The sequence below is a fragment of the Chrysemys picta genome, chromosome 15 (assembly GCF_011386835.1).
Source record: "Chrysemys picta bellii isolate R12L10 chromosome 15, ASM1138683v2, whole genome shotgun sequence".
Classification (NCBI taxonomy): domain Eukaryota; kingdom Metazoa; phylum Chordata; order Testudines; family Emydidae; genus Chrysemys; species Chrysemys picta.
In genome coordinates this window covers 10,384,659-10,405,538 of record NC_088805.1, presented here as the reverse complement: position 1 = coordinate 10,405,538, position 20,880 = coordinate 10,384,659, and the positions used below count along the sequence as shown (strand labels likewise).

Genomic DNA, 20,880 nt, shown 5'->3' with positions numbered 1-20,880 from the left:
CTAGGGAGAATAGGCAGAATTTAATTACCTGAGCTGGTATTTTGTCCAGGATACCACACTAATATGCCATATCGTACAAAAAGCCCCATCCAGGTATATTGACCACAAGTAGTCCGGACCTCTGCTTCTCTTCCCATCCAAAAGCAGCTTCTTCAGCAGCACAGTCCCCATCATCACCACAATGGGACCTTGGTTTAGGGTGAACTCAGCCAATAGAGTGCCACCTACTGAATTACCATCCATCACTAGTTCCTGTCACATCCAGGTGATCCTCAGAGTCCCCTCATCCAAATACTGATCTACCCTGCTACTCTTGTGAGATTTTATGAGTTTATAGTGAAGGTGGAATGGTTTCAGGTAATTAGATAGGGTCTGATTTGTTCTTTTATCCTGAAAGATCCAAGAATCAGTCAATTCTTCATGCAGTCACAATGGGTGACTATGAGAGGTGGCAGAGAAAACACTTTGGGGCTCTGGAGAGGACCTAACATACCAGTAGAGGCGTGAATGTAAGAGTGGTGTGGCAGGAGGAGAAACTGGGGATACTGCCCTTTAAAATAACTATGTGAAGAGAGATCTCAGGTCTCTTATTTTCTACAGCTATAGCGCTCAGATGAGTCATAGGTGAAACATTTCAATCTTTCTAGAGGAAAGGATGACCAATGCTGGCTGATCAATGGACCAGAATTGAAGCAGGCCTGGGAGAAGGCTGCTCACTTGTCCTACGCATGAAACAGATGGCTGCAACTGTAGACACTACAATTGCGCAGTAATGTGAAAGGACAGTGATTCACATAGCGATGGCGGATGACCCTACAGATCATGTGCGGATTGGCTCTAATTTGGGGTGACTGAGTAGCCGCTCTTTGGGAGAACAAGGATTAGCTTCAAAAGTAAGTAAATCCAACACTCCAAATGTGCTGTGCTAGAGGGACTGGGATTCTTGGACCAAGGGTTACACTGGAATTTGAAACCTTAGCAGCAGTTTAAGAGGTTTGTGTGACAAACTAGGAAGGCTGCCTTCAGCCTGGAAAAAGTTAATTGAAGATATACTGTTGAACATCACTGAGTCCACTGAATCAACTGGCTAGAATGTAAAGACGACAATGGACTCTGAAGTTTGGGGGAACTTTTTCCCAGTGCCTGTAAATTACACATGTAAAGGTAAATATTCTGTGCAATGTCCTTAGGAATCATGCAGACAAATCTCAGCACAGGGGCTTGAATATTTGGCCCAGAGTGTACATCCTTGCATGGGTACCCCTAAAATCAGCTGGGCATATACGCCATATGCCATTACTCTGGTACCACTCCACCGAAGTTAGCAGACCCATCTCTAAAAGGTTTGAGAGCACGTCCTAAGTATGTTACAGAAGTGAGGCATGCAGTGCTTTGACAGCATACAGCAAACATTCAAGTTCTTACCGTTCAAGGATCTCCAGGTTGTCATGCAAACAAAAAGCTGCTTCTTCAGCTACTGCAGAGAACTTCTGCCTCATCTCAGCACACAAATTATATTTACTTTGAATGAAATAGCTGGCATGGGAGCTGCAGGTGAAAGCACACAAAAGCCATAGTTATTCGTTTCTGTGAAACAGTGCTGGGCAGCTCAGAACACAGAGCTTTGTAAAGTGATGTGACTTGAAAGCCTCAGCTCTCAGATTAAAAGTTAGGACATTCCTGGTCATAAACATGCAAATGAAGGAGTACAGAGCTGGGTTTAGAACTGAACAAGTACTAGAAAAAATGGTCAGCAAATATTCATCTGAATTCAAAAACAAATCTTTTCATCACATCCACAACGTCTTAGTGTTCACCCTTCTGGGGGTGACAAATCGAGTGCTTGAGATTAACTAGCAGGAATATTCACAAACCACGAATTGCTAGCTTGAATTCTGAAATATTCATGGGCAGCAAATTTCTAGTTGCAGATTCATTTGAAAAATTCATAATTTGCACTGTGTTGGTTAGTTATAGAAATCATCCAAAACAGGGAACTGAAGCAAAACTACATGAAATATAAATAAAGAGCAGACTGCAAATTGCAAATAATACCAGACACTGTGAAGAGGACAGGCAGCCTCTTTGCTAATAAATGATTATGATCTCACACTCTTTCATATAATCTGCAACTGGTAAGGTTTAACTAGGCTTTTTTTGCCCAGTAGTGGAATTAAACACAGAAGGGTAAGTAGTTAAGGCAAAATCCATAGATTTGGCTTCACAACTCACATTAATGTACATGGGAATCATATGACAAAATCCACATGGTATTGCATGGAAACCGAGCAGTTTGTGTGTCAGATAGTACATATACTCTAGCAGGGTTTTGCTTACAGTTTTGCTTTCCACATGAATGCCCCTCAGGAGCATTGCATCCAGCATGCTACCTACCTTTTAGGCCTCTTTATGTGCTTTGTGCTCTCCTCCTCCTTAAAGGTTGCTGTGGTTGTTTTGTCCTCCCTCAGAGTCACAGATAGTGAACTGCAAGAAAAAACAAATCATAGAATATCAGGGTTGGAAGGGACCTCAGGAGGTCATCTAGTCCAACCCCCTGCTCAAAGCAGGACCAATTCCCAACTAAATCATCCCAGCCAGGGCTTTGTCAAGCCTGACCTTAAAAACCTCTAAGGAAGGAGATTCCATCACCTCCCTAGGTAACCCATTCCAGTGCTTCACCACCCTCCTAGTGAAAAAGGTTTTCCTAATATCCAACCTAAACCTCCCCCACTGCAACTTGAGACCATTACTCCTTGTTCTGTCATCTGGTACCACTGAGAACAGTCTAGATCCATCCTCTTTGGAACCCCCTTTCAGGTAGTTGAAAGCAGCTATCAAATCCCCCCTCATTCTTCTCTTCTGCAGACTAAACAATCCCAGTTCCCTCAGCCTCTCCTCACAAGTCATGTGCTCCAGCCCCCTAATCATTTTTGTTGACCTCCGCTGGACTCTTTCCAATTTTTCCACATCCTTCTTGTAGTGTGGGGCCCAAAACTGGACACAGTACTCCAGATGAGGCCTCATCAATGTCAAATAGAGGGGAATGACAACATCCCTCGATCTGCTGGCAATGCCCCTACTTATACAGCCCAAAATGCCGTTAGCCTTCTTGGCAACAAGGGCACACTGTTGACTCATATCTAGCTTCTTGTCCACTGTAACCCCTAGGTCCTTTTCTGCAGAACTGCTTCCTAGCCATTCGGTCCCTAGTCTGTAATAGTGCATGGGATACTTCCGTCTTAAGTGCAGGACTCTGCACTTGTCCTTGTTGAACCTCATCAGGTTTCTTTTGGCCCAATCCTCTAATTTGTCTAGGTCCCTCTGTATTCTATCCCTACCCTCCAGCGTATCTACCATTCCTCCCAGTTTAGTGTCATCTGCAAACTTGCTGAGAGTACAGTCCATGCCATCCTCCAGATCATTAATGAAGATGTTGAACAAAACTGGCCCCAGGACCGACCCCTGGGGCACTCCACTTGAAACCGGCTACCACCTAGACATGGAGCCATTGATCACTACCCATTGAGCCCGACGATCTAGCCAGCTTTCTATCCACCTTATAGTCCATTCATCCATCCCATACTTCTTTAACTTAGTGGCAAGAATACTGTGGGAGACCCTATCAAAAGCTTTGCTAAAGTCAAGGAATAACACATCCACTGCTTTCCCCTCATCCACAGAGTCCGTTATCTCCTCATAGAAGGCAATTAGGTTAGTCAGGCATGATTTGCCCTTGGTGAATCCATGCTGACTGTTCCTGATCACTTTCCTCTCCTCTAAGTGCTTCAGAATTGATTCCTTGAGGACCTGCTCCATGATTTTTCCAGGGACTGAGGTGAGGCTGACTGGCCTGTAGTTCCCCGTATCCTCCTCCTTCCCTTTTTTAAAGATGGGCCCTACATTAGCCTTTTTCCAGTCATCTGGGACCTCCACCGATCGCCATGAGTTTTCAAAGATAATGGCCAATGGCTCTGCAATCTCATCCGCCAACTCCTTTAGCACCCTCGGATGCAGCGCATCCGGCCCCATGGACTTGTGCTCATCCAGTTTTTCTAAATAGTCCCGAACCACTTCTTTCTCCACAGAGGGCTGGTCACCTTCTCCCCATACTGTGCTGCCCAGCAGGAGCTGACCAGTCTGGGAGCTGACCTTGTTCGTGAAGACAAGAGGCAAAAAAATCATTGAGTACATTAGCTTTTTCCACATCCTCGGTCACTAGGTTGCCTCCCTCATTCAGTAAGGGGCCCACACTTTCCTTGACTTTCTTCTTGTTGCTAACATACCTGAAGAAACCCTTCTTGTTACTCTTAACATCTCTTGCTAGCTGCAACTCCAAGTGTGATTTGGCCTTCCTGATTTCATTCCTGCATGCCTGAGCAATATTTTTATACTCCTCCCTGGTCTTTTGTCCAATCTTCCACTTCTTGTAAGCTTCTTTTTTACATTTAAGGTCAGCAAGGATTTCACTGTTAAGCCAAGCTGGTCGCCTGCCATATTTACTGTTCTTTCTACACATCGGGATGGTTTTTTCCTGCAACCCCAATAAGGATTCTTTAAAATACAGCCAGCTCTCCTGGACTCCTTTCCCCCTCATGTTATTCTCCCAGGGGATCCTGCCCATCAGTTCCCTGAGGGAGTCAAAGTCTGCTTTTCTGAAGTCCAGGGTCCGTATTCTGCTGCTCTCCTTTCTTCCTTGTGTCAGGATCCTGAACTCTACCATCTCATGGTCACTGCCTCCCAGGTTCCCATCCACTTTTGCTTCCCCTACTAATTCTTCCCGGTTTGTGAGCAGCAGGTCTAGAAGAGCTCTGCCAGTAGTTGGTTCCTCCAGCACTTGCACCAGGAAATTGTCCCCTACACTTTCCAAAAACTTCCTGGATTGTCTGTGCACTGCTGTATTGCTCTCCCAGCAGATATCAGGGTGATTAAAGTCTCCCATGAGAACCAGGGCCTGCGATCTAGTAACTTCTGCTAGTTGCCGGAAGAAAGCCTCGTCCACCTCATCCCCCTGGTCTGGTGGGCTATAGCAGACTCCCACCACAACATCACCCTTGTTGCTCACACTTCTAAACTTAATCCAGAGACTCTCAGGTTTTTCTGCAGTTTCATACCGGAGCTCTGAGCAGTTACACTCCTCTCTTACATACAATGCAACTCCCCCACCTTTTCTGCCCTGCCTGTCCTTCCTGAACAGTTTATATCCATCCATGACGGTACTCCAGTCATGTGAGTTATCCCACCGAGTCTCTGTTATTCCAAATCCCTTAAGATAGTACAGTATGCCTTGCAAACCCAGACATCACCGGGGTAGACAATTTCCGAGATGATAAACAGCTATGATTTCAAGCAAGATAAATCTGGTTGACAACGGAAAATTCATTTTCAAGGTCAACATCAAAATTTAGGTGCACAACTCTCAGTGATGTTAGTAGGAAACCCAAGGCAAATCCCCATGCACTGTATTGAAAACATAATACAAAATATACAGCAAATCAGTAACAGTCAGAAAGCATTGTTATAACACCATACTCTTATAACAATAAGATGCTATCTGTCATGTGCATGCCATGTGCTTTCCACATGTGAAGCTGATAGCATGGAGCATACTACATGCCACATGTTTAGATTCTGTAATGACGCCTACCTTTTAGGCCTCTGGTCCAGTGATGTTAAGCTCTCTTGGTACTTGGATGTTGTGTTTACTCTGTCATCCTTCAGCGTCACCGATAGTGAACTACAAGACAAGACAAGACAAAAATGTACAAAGTATGCCTTCTCCAGCATATGAAACATCCTGCTGGCACTGATGAATTACTCCCAATATGACAGACTTATTCAGAGCCGTCCAGAGATAAGATTTCTACTTGATATTTCTCTCCCCTTTAACTCAGACCAAGGGAAAAAATATTGCAGTAAATGTCAGATTATAACATGTGTCTTGTGTTCTTTGAGTCTGTAGTGGGGAACCCACCACAGAACTGGGGACTGGCTACAGAAACTGGGGCAAACTGAGTCATGGAATTAGATTCAGTGGAGGGCTGGGACATCACAGGCTCTCTTCTTTCCTGGTTTAGTGGCAGCAATAGATCTAGCCAGAGGCCCAATGGTGGTATGCTCCCCCTTGCTTTGACAGCGACAGTGGCTCCTGAAAGGTGAGGAGGAGAAGAACATGGCAGCTTGATCTCCTTTCTTCCCTGTTAGTCAATCCAAGGGGAGAGAGTTGGAAGACTGATGGCATCTTGTTCCTCCTATCACTGACAAATTCACATTACGCGTCAGATTCCATCAGAACCTAACTCAAAAATGAGCTTGGAGATGCTGCATAGATACACACGTCCTGCCTGTAACAGAATTATGGCCTAACAAGAGGTATTGAATTAATAGCTAATTAAGCCAATAGTTTAGCCTGGGTTTGAATAAGTCTCAAATAGAAGCCCCCATCCTCTATTTCTTAGACGAGACACAGCGTAGTGACATAAGCAGTCGAACAGGGGCTGGCAGACAGTTACTGAAACACCCTCTGTAGTAGGGAATTCCTCCCCTTTTTACCCTCTGACAAACACACACCATTTCTGGGCTTAAGAGACCCTTAAGTGAGCACTTTGCCGGTGCAATTATAATGGATAGGCCCAAATTGCCTCTAGTTCAGGCCACCACTTTCCAATTTCAGAGGTGAATTCAACACAATAATTATCATGTGTTAAGTGTGAGAAATAATTCTCAACACCACATCCTGGCCTACTGGTTTGGGGCTGGGGAAGCAGTAGAGCTGATATATCTTGATTTCAGTAAAGCTTCTGACACAGTCCCACATGACATTCTCATAAGAAAACTGGAGCAATGTGATCTAGATGAAATTACTATCAGGTGGGTGTACAACTTGCTGAAAGACCGTACTCAAGGAGTAATTACTAGCAGTTCACTGCCTGACTGGGAGGGCATTTCCAGTGGGATCCCACAGGGATCAGTCCTGGTTCTGGTAATAGTCAATATTTTCATTAATAACTTGGATAATGGAGTGCAGATGACACCAAGCTGGGAGCGGTTGCAAGCACTTTTGGAGGACAAGGTTAGAATTCAAAAGGACCTTGACAAATTGGAAACTGGTCTGAATTCAACAAGATAAATTTTAATAAGAGAAAAGCACTACACTCAGGAAGGAAAAATCAGATGCACAACTACAAAATGGGGAATAACTGGCTAGGCTGTAGTACTTCTGGAAAGGATCTGGGGGTTGTAGCAGATCACAAATTGAATACAAGTCAACAATCTGATACAGTTGTGAAAAAGGCTAGTATCATTCTGGGTTGTATTAACAGGAGTGTCGTATATAAGACACGGAAGGTAACTGTCCTGTTCTACTTGGTACTGGTGAGGCCTCAGCTGGAGTACTTTCTCCAATTGTGAGTGCTGCACTTTTGGAAAGATGTGGAAAAATTGGAGATACTCCAGAGAAGAGCAACAAAAATGAAAAAAGATTTAGAAAACCTGATCTATGGAGGAAAGGTTAAATAAAAATGTTTGGGTTTGAGAAAAGAAGACTGAGGGGGGACCCGATAACAGTCTTCAAATATGTTGAGGGCTGTTAGAAAGAGGATTGTTCTGCACACCCACTGATGGTAGGAGAAACAGTAATGGGCTTAATCTGCAGGAAGGAGGATTTAAATTAGATATTTGGAAAAAAACTTTCTAACTTCAGGTGTAGTTAAGTTCTGGAATAGGATTCCAAGGGAGGTTGTGAAATACCCAACATTGGAGGTTTGAAAGAACAGTTTGGACAAACACCTATCAGGATGGTCTAGTTTTACTTGATGACTTCTCAAGGTCCCTTCCAGCCCTACATTTCAATAATTCTATATACCAGAATAATTGAGAGCGGATCAGTGCTGTTCCATGTACCATTCTTGCCCCATAAGGTCTCCGTGTCACATTCCCAATGCTGGCAAATTGTGGGAGACATCCTCGGACAATAAATGGGTCTTACTCCACACAGTTTTAGCTGGCCTGAAAGTGGAGAGGTTAAACCATGTTTCATCTTGATTACCAGTGAATGTAAATGCACAAAGGTACGTTTTTAGCCACAGCTGCCTGGCTCCTATTAATATTAGTGTGAGCCCTAAAGCAAAATTCCAAAATTCCAATATTGAAAACGCACAACTCTAGTAATACAGCTTCTCCAATCCCCCGTCTCTTACAGCAGACCAAGCTGGGTGTGATTCATGCATGTGACTTTATGAGCTGTTTTCCACTTGTGAAGATGACTGCATATCTCATTCTACATCACATGATTACTCTTTTTTAACGTTCCTACCTTTTAGGTCTCTGTCCCGGTATGCTCTCCTGGTCCTTAAAGGCTGCTAGGCTTGTTCTCTCAGTCCTTTGATATACTGGTGGTGAACTGCAAGGCAAGACAACGTCCTTGAAACTGTTCAGAATATACCTTCTCCAGCGCATGAGCATTGGTGCTGGAGCTGTAGCTGTCAATCTTGAGAGAAGAGACATGGCTTCTTGCGGAGCTTAGGGGTTTTATAACCCAAAGATGTGTGGGTCAGATCTTCAGATAGCTTGATTTGATGTAGCTCTGCTGACTTCAATGGAGCTATCCCAAGTTATACCAGCTGAGGATCTGGCCCATATGTATTTACAAACAGTACTAGACAGAAAAACACTTGAAAATTAATAAGGAGACATAATCTATACACCCACAGCAGCCAGAAAACTCACAGAGTCCAGTTCTGAGTTGCAGAAATCACAGCACCTGTAACAGCCTTGTCAAGACTAGGTCCTTCTCACTGAGTCTCACAACTATTACTGGTAGCATTAGGACAAAGTTTAAATGTGGTTTATGCTGTTGTCCCTCTCTTTTTACTTGTTTGTCTTTTGGAGACCAAAGTTCTGCCACTGACTTCAGTGACATTGCATGCCTATAAGTGACAGCAATATTAAGCTTTATTTTTTGGAAAATGTTCAGTTTGGTGTTCTTTGCAGTGACCCTAAGCCTTCAATACCACGATGAGAATGAATAAAATTGATCTGCACTAACTGTTTACTCTAGTGAAAATTTCTAAAAGCCAGGGATAATTACAGAGTGCATTTGACAGAAGTTCCACTAGAAATTTTATGGGGAGCATGTGGAAAATGCAGTGGTAGCAGCATAAACAATTCTATAGACATTGAGAAGAAAATGGCCTCTTTCTCTATAGAGTTGCTGTAGATGATTTATACAGGCATTGTATGAAATGTTTTCTTGTAAGTGAAGGATTCACTGAGTGTCCACCTGGAAAATAAACATTTATTGTGCACAGTCAAATGGGCCATTCTGTCACCTATACAGAGAAATGTCAATGTCCTCTAAATTCACTGAATATTGAATTTAATCAGCAACTATCCTGAAAAAAAAATAGCACAGTGTAAGCGCTATTGTAGTCAACTGCCTCTCTTAGGTCTGTAGAATCCAATCATGTAGCATACCTGTGCAGTCTGGTCTTCTTAACAATATCTTCTGAACTGAAATTCTTTGCCACATCTTCGTATATGGTCTGGAGTAATTTCTGTAGGTCTGATAAAAAAACCAAACACATGTATAAAAATGTGCCCACTGGACCTTCCACTGCTCCTTCTCTTTACAAGGGAATGCTGCATACATTGGCCTCAGGTTTTGATTCTGATTAGCGATTTTGGTTGCCCAATTTAAGACACCTTAGAAGGACCTGACTTTCAGAGGGAGGAGATTCAGCACTTCCTTTTAGATGTCTCAAGTTGGGCACTCGGAAATTGAAATATACCAAACCACTATTCACGACTGGAAATGTGGATCCCTGTTCTTTGGCTCCGAAATAAATAACAAATGAGAAGTTCGCTAACTTCTTTAATGTTTATCCAAAATTATTATGCAGGAATTAGAAAAGTAGGCAACTTTTAACAAACGGTACCCAAGGCCCACTTCAAAATTCCTATGCTCATGCTATTAGCATTCTTAGGCCATATTTGTAAACATCACAACTTAATCTATTGTGTCACTACATCCTTCTTTAAAATGAACTACGGAATTTAACATCTGACGAGAGATATATCCTTACCATGATGCATTTAAAGCTGATAATTTATCCTCAACAAGTCCTTACTTGGTCATACCTGCCTGTCCATCCTTTTTCTTTCTTTCTACTTTCATTGTGTTATCACCTTTATCACCTTCTCTCCATTGTGACTGTGTGCTCTCATGTTTTCCCATACCTTGAATAGCCCTTCTCCCCCTGAGTGCCAGATGAACTCACTGTTCTTCAAATTCCTCCTCAAAACTCACTTCTTCTGAGGACCTTTCCACCACTAATCCACTGCTGCTTTGGTGCCCAACTACTAAACAAAGCAAACAGCCCATCACAAGAAATACAATAAGATAATCAATACAGTGTTCTGCCCAGAGCCCTATTCCCTCTCCCTAGACACCATCCACCAGCGTCTGTTATTAGTCATTGTATTATCTATCTAATTTTGAGCTGATCCTGCAAGGTATTGAACATATCCTAGGAGATGCTAAGTGAGCTCCACTGGAAATGCGGGCTTAGCTCCTTGTCGGAGGGAATCAGCATCTTGAAGTTAAAGTCAATTAACTGTATGTTCCTCAATGTAGGGACCTTTCCTTAAACCCCAGTAAAGCACTATGCACAAACAAGCAGGGTGGTAATATAAATGACAACTGCTACTAAATAATAAATACCTATTCAAATATTGCAGAGGAGGTTACAGAACACACACAGACTTAATCTGTTGTCAAACAAACCCTGATTGGCCAAAACTTTAAGAAACTGGCTCCTATAGTTAGGGTGTTATGTCCATATTTAAGCATCTAAATAAGTGGTCTGATTTTAGAGAGTGCTAAGCACCCAGGCAGAAGGTCCTGAGTTCTAATTCTGATTCGTTCTAACAGGGACTCTCACTATGACCTTGCACAAATCTTAAGGCACGTGTACATGGCAAAAAAAAACGGTAGCAAGTCTCAGAGCCCAGGTCTACAGACTCAGGCTTGTGGTAGGACTCTAAAAATAGCTGTTTAGAGGTTTGGGCTCAAGATGGAGCTCAGGTTGTAAAACCCATCTCTTCTCTGGCTTCAGAGCCTGAGCCCTTGCAGTATGTCCACACTGAAATCAGGGGAGGGAGGGTGATAACAGCACATATGTAGGCACATCCAATCTAGCTTTAGCCTGAGTATCAATAGCAGTGAAGCCATGGCAACATGGTCTTCAGTGCAAGCTGTACAAGCCTGCCCAGGTCCCTAGCTACATACTCGTGTTCCTAGCCTGCACTGAAGCCCGTGTGCTGTGGCTTCACTGCTATTGGTACCTGAGCCTAGCTAGATCAAAGCTAGCTCAGGTATGTGGAGACATGCTGCAATCTGCCCTCTGACTGTAGTGTAGACATACCCTTGGGGTCTGATCCTGCCAAGCTGAGCACCCAATGGGAATGGAGGGCAATGCACATCTGCTAGGATGTGCTCACCATTTTGTGGGATTGGACCCTCAGTTCCTCTGAGGAATAGGGATAATAATACCTGTACTTAGCATGTATATCTTCAAAGCGCTCTATAAATATTAATCCTCACAGCGCTGCTGTGAATTAGCTAAGCACTAACTAGAAAAGAGAAAGCTGCAAAGAGGGTTGGCCTTGTGATGGGGATGCTGGCTTGTGACTCAGGAGATTTGGGTTGGGACCTCTGCTCTGCCACCAACTCTGTGTCTGAGCCGGGAAAAGCTGCTGAAATGCTGCGCCTCCGTTGCACATCTGTGAAATGGAGTTAATGACATTCACGTACTTCACAGGGTCCTAATGAGGATAAATCCATTTATGTATGTGAGAGGCTCAGCTACTACAGTGATGGACACCAGAGGAAAGCCTACAATTAAAGTGCAAGCTTTATAACGAAGATCCCTTGTGCAAATATGTATAACTTTCCTTTGGAATTTATATCTTTCTAAGACTGGGAATTGCACCACTAAATTGTTGGTTAAAGAAGCAGAAGCAATCCTGTTAGCATTTAATTTCTCAGATACAGTCCTACATATTTTTTTCAATCAATATGAAGTAAACGTCTGGCATTTCAAATGATTTGCACAAATAATCCATTATGCAGTAACCATGAAAAATTAGGATTACATTTAGCGCTGTGTGATTCAAAACAGGGATGATACAGTTGGTATACATTAAAAGAAGTTTTTAGATGTGGCAAAGAAAGCAAACTTGAAACGCTAATCTACTTTGTAAAACCTTTAACAAATCAGAGGGAGCCTGAATGAGAAATTAGACAACCTCAGAACTGACCTGCCTGTTATACCACAGCTGTGAGGATGGCAGCTTCCACGTCTGACTTGTCAACATGATGTGACTTACAGAACCTTTGGACAAGTGTAGTTCCTCACCCAGTCAGTGATGTTGGAAATCAAACTTGTGGAAGCAGGTTCGATACAGTAGCAGTCACAAAACAATACAAACTAAATTATAGCCAGGTAAATGGCTCCATATTAAATTACAGACTGAATCCTGAAGCAAAATAAAAACCCTCTGCAAGAATCATGTTCACATTTATCTGCAGATTAGTTGCCCAATGCAATACATTTCTCACATGTTTTCCAATAAACATGTGTCATCTCAATGGTACTTCTGTGTGAGTTATAGGGAGCCTCATGGGCTGTTTGAGCAATAAGCTACAGGGGCAGTTGAGCTGTTCTAATCCAGTTCCTGTTCTGGCTCCGAGGCATCCTGGTGTTTAACATGATTCTATGGCTACAGAATTTACCTCAGAATCCATCCACTGCTGTAGTGTTGTCCTGCAGAAAGTGAGTTTTTTTTTTTTTTTTAAATTTCTAGCTGTTATAAATATGAAGAATACCTTCGGTTCACATTTTGGAAGTGACCCGAAAGTTGTCATTTTGAGCATGCAAACAGACCACTGGAAACAATAACTCGGAGGTGTCAACCATTCCCATTCATCTCAGTGGAACGTTAACTCAGAAGCCTAATGATGACAGTGTAAATATCAGTTTGTGTGATAATTTTAGCAGAAAAATGAAGCTAGTATCTGCGGTAAATATTGGAGCAGCGATCATTCGAGTGGCTGGGTGCTGTTGAGGGTTACTCAAGTCTAGAACGGGGTTGGCAACCTTTCAGAAGTGGTGTGCTGAGTCTTCATTTATTCACTCTAATTTAAGGTTTCGCGTGCCAGGAATACATTTTAACGTTTTTAGAAGGTCTCCTTCTATAAGTCTAGAATATATAACTAAACTATTGTTGTATGTAAAGTAAATAAAGTTTTTAAAATGTTTAAGAAACTTCATTTCAAATTAAATTAAAATGCAGAGCTCCCTGGATCGGTGGCCAGGACCCGGGCAGTGTGAGTGCCACTGAAAATCAGCTCGCGTGCCGCAGGTTGCCTACCCCTGGTCTAGAAGATTCAAGTCCCCAGAATCTTCCTATCATCTCCACTGTTGGTCATAAGAGAGAGGGAAAGTAAAGATGCAGCTCTTCCTCATTGTCAAAAGCCTCAATTGCGTCCTGAGTGTGAAAAACCAACGCTCGCTCTCATACCTTCCCTGGTGTAAAAAGTCTACGTCCTGCCCCCAGGAGCAGAAAGTAAACGGAGTGCAATGTCAGAATCATTGACACCAAGAACAGTCAGGATTGCATTATTCATCTGCAGAGCTCGCTTGGTAAAAAACAAAATCATTTAAAAAATGTCTTAAAGCTGATGCAGAATTTCCTTTTTGCTTCTGAACACAATATCTGAATGCTGTAGAGGTTAGCATTATTTTGGCCCAGAGTACACCGGGCATTGCCTATACTTCACAAAACAGTGTGTTCAATTTATTTTGCTTCCTCTAAGAAGCAGTGTGGTCCAGTGGGCAGAGTTCTGGCCTTGGAGTCAGGGCACCTGGGTTCTAGTCTCATTTCTGCCACTGACCTGTTGGGAAAGTCACTTCATCTCTCAGTGCCCATGTTTCCCCACTCAGCCTTTGTCTGCCTTATTTTGTAAGCTCTTTGGGGTATGGACTGTCTCATATTTTGTGTTTGTACTGCACCACGCACAATGGGGCCTCAGTCTTGTTTTGGGCCTCTAGATGACATAGTAATACAAATAAATGCTATTAATACATGAGTAATGTGTACATTAGTAAACAGTCCCAAATTAAAAAAATATCTATGTAGTTCCACTGCCCCATATGGAATTACAGTGGGTCAGCTGGTTGTTACAGAAGTTGTTCTACTTTTGTGAGACATCTTCTATTGAAAACTGCCGAGTTGTGGATTGTATGCCATCTGAATAACTTGATGGGCTGAACAATGGCAAATCCATAGCAATTCATTCACAATGGTTTCAAATTGTTTCATCATAGTAAGGGCTACTGAAACAAATTGTACCATGATCTTCTGAGCCACAGTCCCTTCTCCTGCTCACTTTAGGCAAAGTACTTTTTTCCTTATAACACAGCTGAGAGGATTAATCTTTTGAAGCTGTGAATCAGGTTTTCTTGATGTATTAGAACTTAGTAATGGGATGTCCAAACCTACTGGCACATAAAGTTGAACTCAACTGAGAACTGGACATGATGATCTAGCAAATCAAACCCAATTCCTCCAATAATATTAATTAAAATGAAGCAGCAGGATGAATATGTAGATTAATAAAACAAAACTGAATTACTGGTAAATAGTTTTCTCCTACAGTATATCAGCACAAAAAAAGCACCTGGATAGACAGTGCATACGGCACATCAATGGACTTAAGCAGGAGTTAAACTTACCTTATAATGCAGCTCACAGCATGCTATGGCTGAAGGCTGCACTGATACAGACAAATAAAATTTGTATTATCATATAAAACTGCAAAGTAGTTTTGATGATTTTCCAGGAAGATGCTTCAGTCCTCTCTGCCCATCTGGCAACATTGCTCGAGTGAAATGACACCTCACTGACCCACCTGCTGGTACATGAAGCCAATGCAGTCCTTTATCCATAAAGGTATTTTAGAATAGATTACCTCTGTCTTTAAAGCAGACAGGAAAGATGAAAAGGACATTCCACTTTGTGAAGCCCTTTGCACAAGCCAAATAAAATGTGAGGATTTGCTTCATGTCCAGCGATTGTAGTGCTCATTGCAAATAAGAAACCTGGTAATGGGAAAAGCATTATGTGCTGATTTATATAACAATACCATGCACTTTTGTAGTGCCATCTGTCCGAGGATGCCAAAACACTTTACAAACGTTAATTAAATAAGCCTCTTAATACTCGCCTGAGATTGTGCTTTGTTGCCCCCATTTTGCAGATAGAGAGAAGGAACAATGGAGAGGTTAAGTGACCTGCTCAAACTCATACGACCTACTACCGCCAGAAGTATCTTTAAGATAAAGATCTTCTTGGCCACTGTTGAAGCAAATACATTTGTTACTGTGCAGTCAAGTAAAGGCAACTTACAGTGGGAAACAGGCTCTTCATCCTCTCTGGTTTGTTTGCTCTGTACTGACTCACTGTCTTCACATTCCTTGGTGACATCAATGGGAGCTGTATTCACATTGGTATTGTCTTCAGAGCTGGGGACTAGGGAACTTATGCTGCCCAGAGGAGTTCGACTATGGGGAGATGACAGACCACTAAGCCGAGAGACGCTTATGATAGATGTTTTCTTGTTTGTCTTCCTGCTAAGCTGACTACGTGGTGCTTTCTGGCAGGATTTCTTACCCAGAAGGAAAATAAAGGAGGGGAATTTTTATAACAACGTTTGACAGGGATGGTGCACTGTATTTCCATATCTAATGCCAATACTGGATTCCTCTGGGCTTTTTTGCGTCCCGCAGATTTTCTGCAGCGAATTCAACAGGTTGGCTAAACTGCTAAATTGGGAGTCTCTTTCATTTTGGGTTGTTCTCTGCATCTTTCTCTGGCTCTGGCATTAGTGCCAAGTGGACCAGTATACTTTGCAAACAAGTAGCATAGCAGCTTCATAGAGGTTTGCTAATAAAGAAATCCTCAACTTTTTCACCTCCAGGGAGAAAAAGGTCAAAGCTGTAGAGATAAGTGTTCAAGCCTCCACCTCTCCCACACCCTGGAAATCAATTTCCTGTGTCAGAAATATGAAACCTCAGCAGACTGAAATCTGCACGCTTGATAATCAAAACAGAATGTATCACATTGCAAATACCCTGGAGGAATCCATATCTCAATAGAAGATTTCATATCAAATATGAAAACCTACATTTAAATAATGGCAATGTAAATGACAACAGAGAAACTTCTGTCTAATTTAGGCTGCAAGAAAAAAAAGCCGCAGCAACATGAGAGCAGAAAGGAATGTCAACATCAGCATTCACTTTGGATTCCTTGATTCTTGTTGATTTGGGCCCTAACCTAATCCCACATGGGAATCTGGAAAACATCCTATTTAGAAACAGTTCTGTGAATATTGTAAGATTTGCTGATTCCCCTCTCTCCTCTCTTTTTTATTATTACAAAGGATATTTGCCAGGGGATGTTGTAAAGCCCAAAAATATAACAGGGTTCAAAAAAGCACTAGATCAGTTCATGGAGGACCCCACGCTCCGACTGTCCCTACTCTATGATTGCCAGAAGCTGGGAGCGGACAACAGAGGATGGATCACTCGAGGATTGCCTGTTCTGTGAAGCATCTGGCATTGGCCACCGTTGGAAGACAGGATACTGGGCTAGAAGGACCATTGGTCTGGCCGAGTACGGCTGTTCTTATGATGAAACATGATCTTTGTCTTTTTAGAAGTTCAGCAACTCTTGCTACTGATTCCTGAAGCAAAGTCATAAACATATGTCTCCTGGTCTAACCCCTGGGCACTATACTTCCTTTGTTTTCATGCAAACACCTTTAGTAGTAATAGTAGTGGTAGTAATAGTAAGTAAGTAAGTAAGTAAGTAAGTAAATAAATAAATAATAGAGAGGGAGAGAGAGCACCCGTCACCTCTTCAGAAACACAGACTATCTCAGCAGAAGCGCATCAAAATTCTCCACAACATTTTCTGTAGTACACCTAATGTTGCCTTCAATAATGTCACTTCTCTTCAGTTAAAGATTTAAATTTTCGATAATCTTAGAAAGCCTTTCATCTGAATGGCCTCGTTTTCTCCTCCCTTTCCTTTTCTCTAGATGCCATACTTGATTTCGGTTTCTTGTACTGCCCTCACACTTGGGCTTTGTTTTCCAATTTACATTTTTACCTTTTAATTACGTTAAAAAAACCAACGTAACCGTTGGAGTTTGTCAGGATGGGGCCCTTAAAAAGCTAGCGAGCAAACTGGAACTGGATTCTGCTAACCTGCATCATTCTTCCTCACATGGCTGACAGTCGCCTGCTTGTATGAGTAAGATCTACTCATCTGAATATGGGCAAGTAGGATTGCGGCTCCAATTAATTAACAAAGGGGCAAGACGCCAATATTTTCAGGGACTCTCATATTTTTTCGTAGTACATTTCCTTCCAGCAACATCACTAGTTACTATTCAGCCAAGCCACAGCTACACTCCTGCATCTGGCTAACTATTGCTCTTTCTGTAATCCGTCTTCAAACATTTTTTATCAGAACCAAGAGAGCCACGTGTCTTGCAGTCACAAGTTTCAAAGCAGAAAGATCAAATCAGGGAGTCACATGAGGGAACAAAACAGAGAAAACAAATATTTTGAAAGTTGGACTAGCTCGTAAAGTATAAATTAGCAATGAAGTTACCTTTGTATCCATGATAAAGTGCTCCCATCTATACCTTGCTGCCTTGTCCTTATTGATTTTTTTAAATGTACTTTTACTGCCACCAGGGTCCCTAAGTGAAAAACAATTTAATGAGTTTTCCATTTCCAGAATCTTGCTTTTATTACAACAAGTTCTTTTTAGAAATGCAATAAATAGAGAATAAATGATGGCCAATCTCTGCTTTGACATTTATCTTCACTTGTAAGGAGAGGGATAACTTACTAGTGTTATAGCAGCGAGTGAATTATAGTCACAGGTGAAGAGAACTGTTCAGAAAGCTTAGCCATTATGTATTACAAACCTACCACACATGCATTAGGCCAAATTCTGCTCTCAGTTATTTCTGTGCATTCCCATTTCCAGGGAGTGTAAGGCACTGAAGAATTTGGTCTGGGTGGTGTAGCTGCATGGATGTAAGTGACTGCAGATTTGGCCTATTACAGATGGAGCTCGGAGTGCTGATTCTAGTTGAAAATGCCTGATCTTTTCATTATAAAGACCATGTTTTCAGTTGCTTATAACTTCTATCAATTTGGGCTGAGATTTGCCATGCCAAGTGCCTGCCTCAGACTGAATTTTGTTTTTAAAGTTCCATTTCAAATACTTCAGCCATTTCCAAGAACAAGATCAGGGAAACTGCATTCTGTTTTGACCATGTTAAAAAATTCTTCCAGCTGTTTCATTGAAAAGTTCGACTCTCTCCATTCTTTGGAGCAAGGTATTGAAATTTGGCAGGGGGAGGTGCCCTGGCACCAGGAATGTGCCTTTTGCTGTCTGCCTGACAATTCTCCCAAATTTGGTCAAGTTATAAGACTTTGAAAAAGATCAGAGTTCACATGTGGTTAGTAGAGACTCATTAGTGTGGCAGCTAAATACACTGAAGAATCTGCCTGCTGCACCGAGCACGGGTTAGATTGGGGCTGTAACGGCTGAGCAAGACTTTTCCTGTAACTGCTCTCCTAGGGGTGCTGTGGTGTGGGGCACCAGAACTGAGAGCACAGGACCGGTCTCTTCTGTGCTCTGAATGCTCCCTGTACTGGCACCCAGGCTGTATGGAAGAGATAGAGGAAGTCGTCTGACTTGAATGCAGAGGGGAGAGGGAAGAGGCAGAGGATAGGGATGAAGGGGTAGGGTAGGAGCAGAGGGGAATGGGGGCCGGAGCAGTTGAGGAGTGTATAGGAGCAGAAGGAGACAGAAAGAGGCTTGGGGTGAGAGACTGGGGTCAGAAGAGTGCAAACATCAGTAGAGCACATTCCCCTACTAAGCCTGGAATTGAACCCAAAAGTCCCGAGTCTAAATTTCTCTGCTGTGAGCAAATATTTCTGAAACCCACTGGCACAGCGTGTGTCTCATCCCTCGCTAGTGCCTGGTCCACATACGTAGCGGGGGCAAACATTTCACACACAATACACAATGGACTAAGTTTTCATCTCCAGTCCACCTGGTGAATTCTCTCCAAGACTATTCTGCTCTCTCTGTTGTATACAGACAAAGCTTTTATTTGTGTCAATTGGATTTCTGGGCATATAGGGAGAGAAACCAGAACAGCCTTGAAGAGCTCTGCCCTGAGGATCAGAGAAAAGAATTTCACTCATTGCTTTATGGTTCCATCTGATGTCTGGATATACAATTAAGAAAACTTCCTGAATACTTTAAATATGTTATTTCAATATTACTATGTCTATTGGCTGAAAATGTTGAAAAGTTAAAAACAGTATTTACTACTAATTACACAAGTGAAACAGCTATAGTACAAAATGTTCTGAGGTAACTTATCTTTTAAAACAGCCCAGAGCCATATCTAAGCGATGAAATACAAATAGCTAGCAAATATCACTTGATACAGGCTCTGTACTGCAATCACTCTGGAGAGAAAATTCCAGTTGATTTCACTGGGCAAGCCATGCAAGGCAGGCTGCAGAATCAGGACCTTAGTAGATACATTTAACTTGCATAATTGTTTAAAACCAAATTTGGCTTCAAAAGCTCAAGATTCTTTCTGCTAGTGCTACAACATATACTAAGAGAGGGCCATGCTATGCTGCGGGTTTGTCCACAGAACTTATTGATTCCAAAGGGGAGTTCTGTGCACAAGTTGCTAACACAATATGGCCCAGAATTAGTAATCACATGTAACTTGAATAATTTTTACTTAAAAGCAAAGGGAGAGGAAAACCAACAATGTTTGCAAGAGAAAAAAACAACAACTCATCCCATCAAAGAATATTATGCAGCGTGCATGTACTTTGGATTCCAGCAGGTTAACACAGGTTTTAAGGAACAGTTGGGTTCGAGAGTCAAAGCCTCCAAGAGCCAGTGTAGAGCACAAAGCTGTCGAAAGAGGGGTTCGCTGTGAAAATGAAGAAAAAACAAACAAGTGCTGTACTGCAAAGGTGACAGAAGGAACAGTTTGATCATTACATTCAGGGGATACCCTGGCAAACAGTCAGGAACTAAATGACTGACAACAATAATCTTGGGGATAAACACAGAATAGGTTAACAGCATATCTTGGATCAAGCCTCCTGTAAACAACTTCATGTCAGTTACCCAGCACACCCTGGGTGATTTTTCCACATCTGTTGGCGGGAAAGGGTAAATTATACAGTTGTGTTTTGTGAAGGCAGTATCTAACACAGATCCACATTCCTAGGTTTTTGTGCCTTTCTATGTACTCAGTCAGGAATCCTTATTCAGGGATTCTAGACACCGTTTGCACTTGCTTGAGTGAGAACAAGGCGTAATCCTAGAGTGCATGTACATATTGTGACTGACACAACCCCATACTATGCGGTGTACTCGTAGCTGTGTCAGTCCCACGTACGTATGCTTTCGCAGACATTGTGAATTCAAAGCAGCATACCCATACACACTTAGTACATACACATGCTCTCTCTTACATGAAACAATTTTTAGGTAGACAATCTAAACTTTTGAATTTGACTGTATTTTTAAAAAATTAACCTAATCTTGAAATCTTCACCACACAGAGTAGGGAGTTTGTAGGATCAGGGCCTGTGAGACAAATACTACTTTTGATGTGTATGCAAGACTTTCATTAAAAGTTAATGGGAGTCACATGCATTCATCTGAGGATGGAATTTGACTCTGTTGTAGGTA

The 20,880-nt window shown here is 42.2% G+C and overlaps 1 protein-coding gene across 6 annotated transcripts in view; it reads right to left on the bottom strand.

Annotated features, from left to right (window-relative positions):
- Nucleotides 1–20,880, bottom strand: part of CCDC60 (coiled-coil domain containing 60) — a 155,447-nt gene that overhangs the window by 5,875 nt on the left and 128,692 nt on the right. For all 6 annotated transcript variants that reach the window (XM_065567834.1, XM_065567835.1, XM_065567832.1 and 3 more), the window contains 8 exons: nucleotides 20,006–20,110; nucleotides 17,740–17,830; nucleotides 15,466–15,724; nucleotides 9,472–9,559; nucleotides 8,312–8,398; nucleotides 5,645–5,734; nucleotides 2,395–2,484; nucleotides 1,426–1,548 (listed from right to left, as the gene is read on the bottom strand). In XM_065567834.1, coding sequence (XP_065423906.1) covers nucleotides 1,426–1,548; nucleotides 2,395–2,484; nucleotides 5,645–5,734; nucleotides 8,312–8,398; nucleotides 9,472–9,559; nucleotides 15,466–15,724; nucleotides 17,740–17,830; nucleotides 20,006–20,110 — 933 coding nt within the window. The remainder of the gene's footprint in view (nucleotides 1–1,425; nucleotides 1,549–2,394; nucleotides 2,485–5,644; nucleotides 5,735–8,311; nucleotides 8,399–9,471; nucleotides 9,560–15,465; nucleotides 15,725–17,739; nucleotides 17,831–20,005; nucleotides 20,111–20,880) is intronic.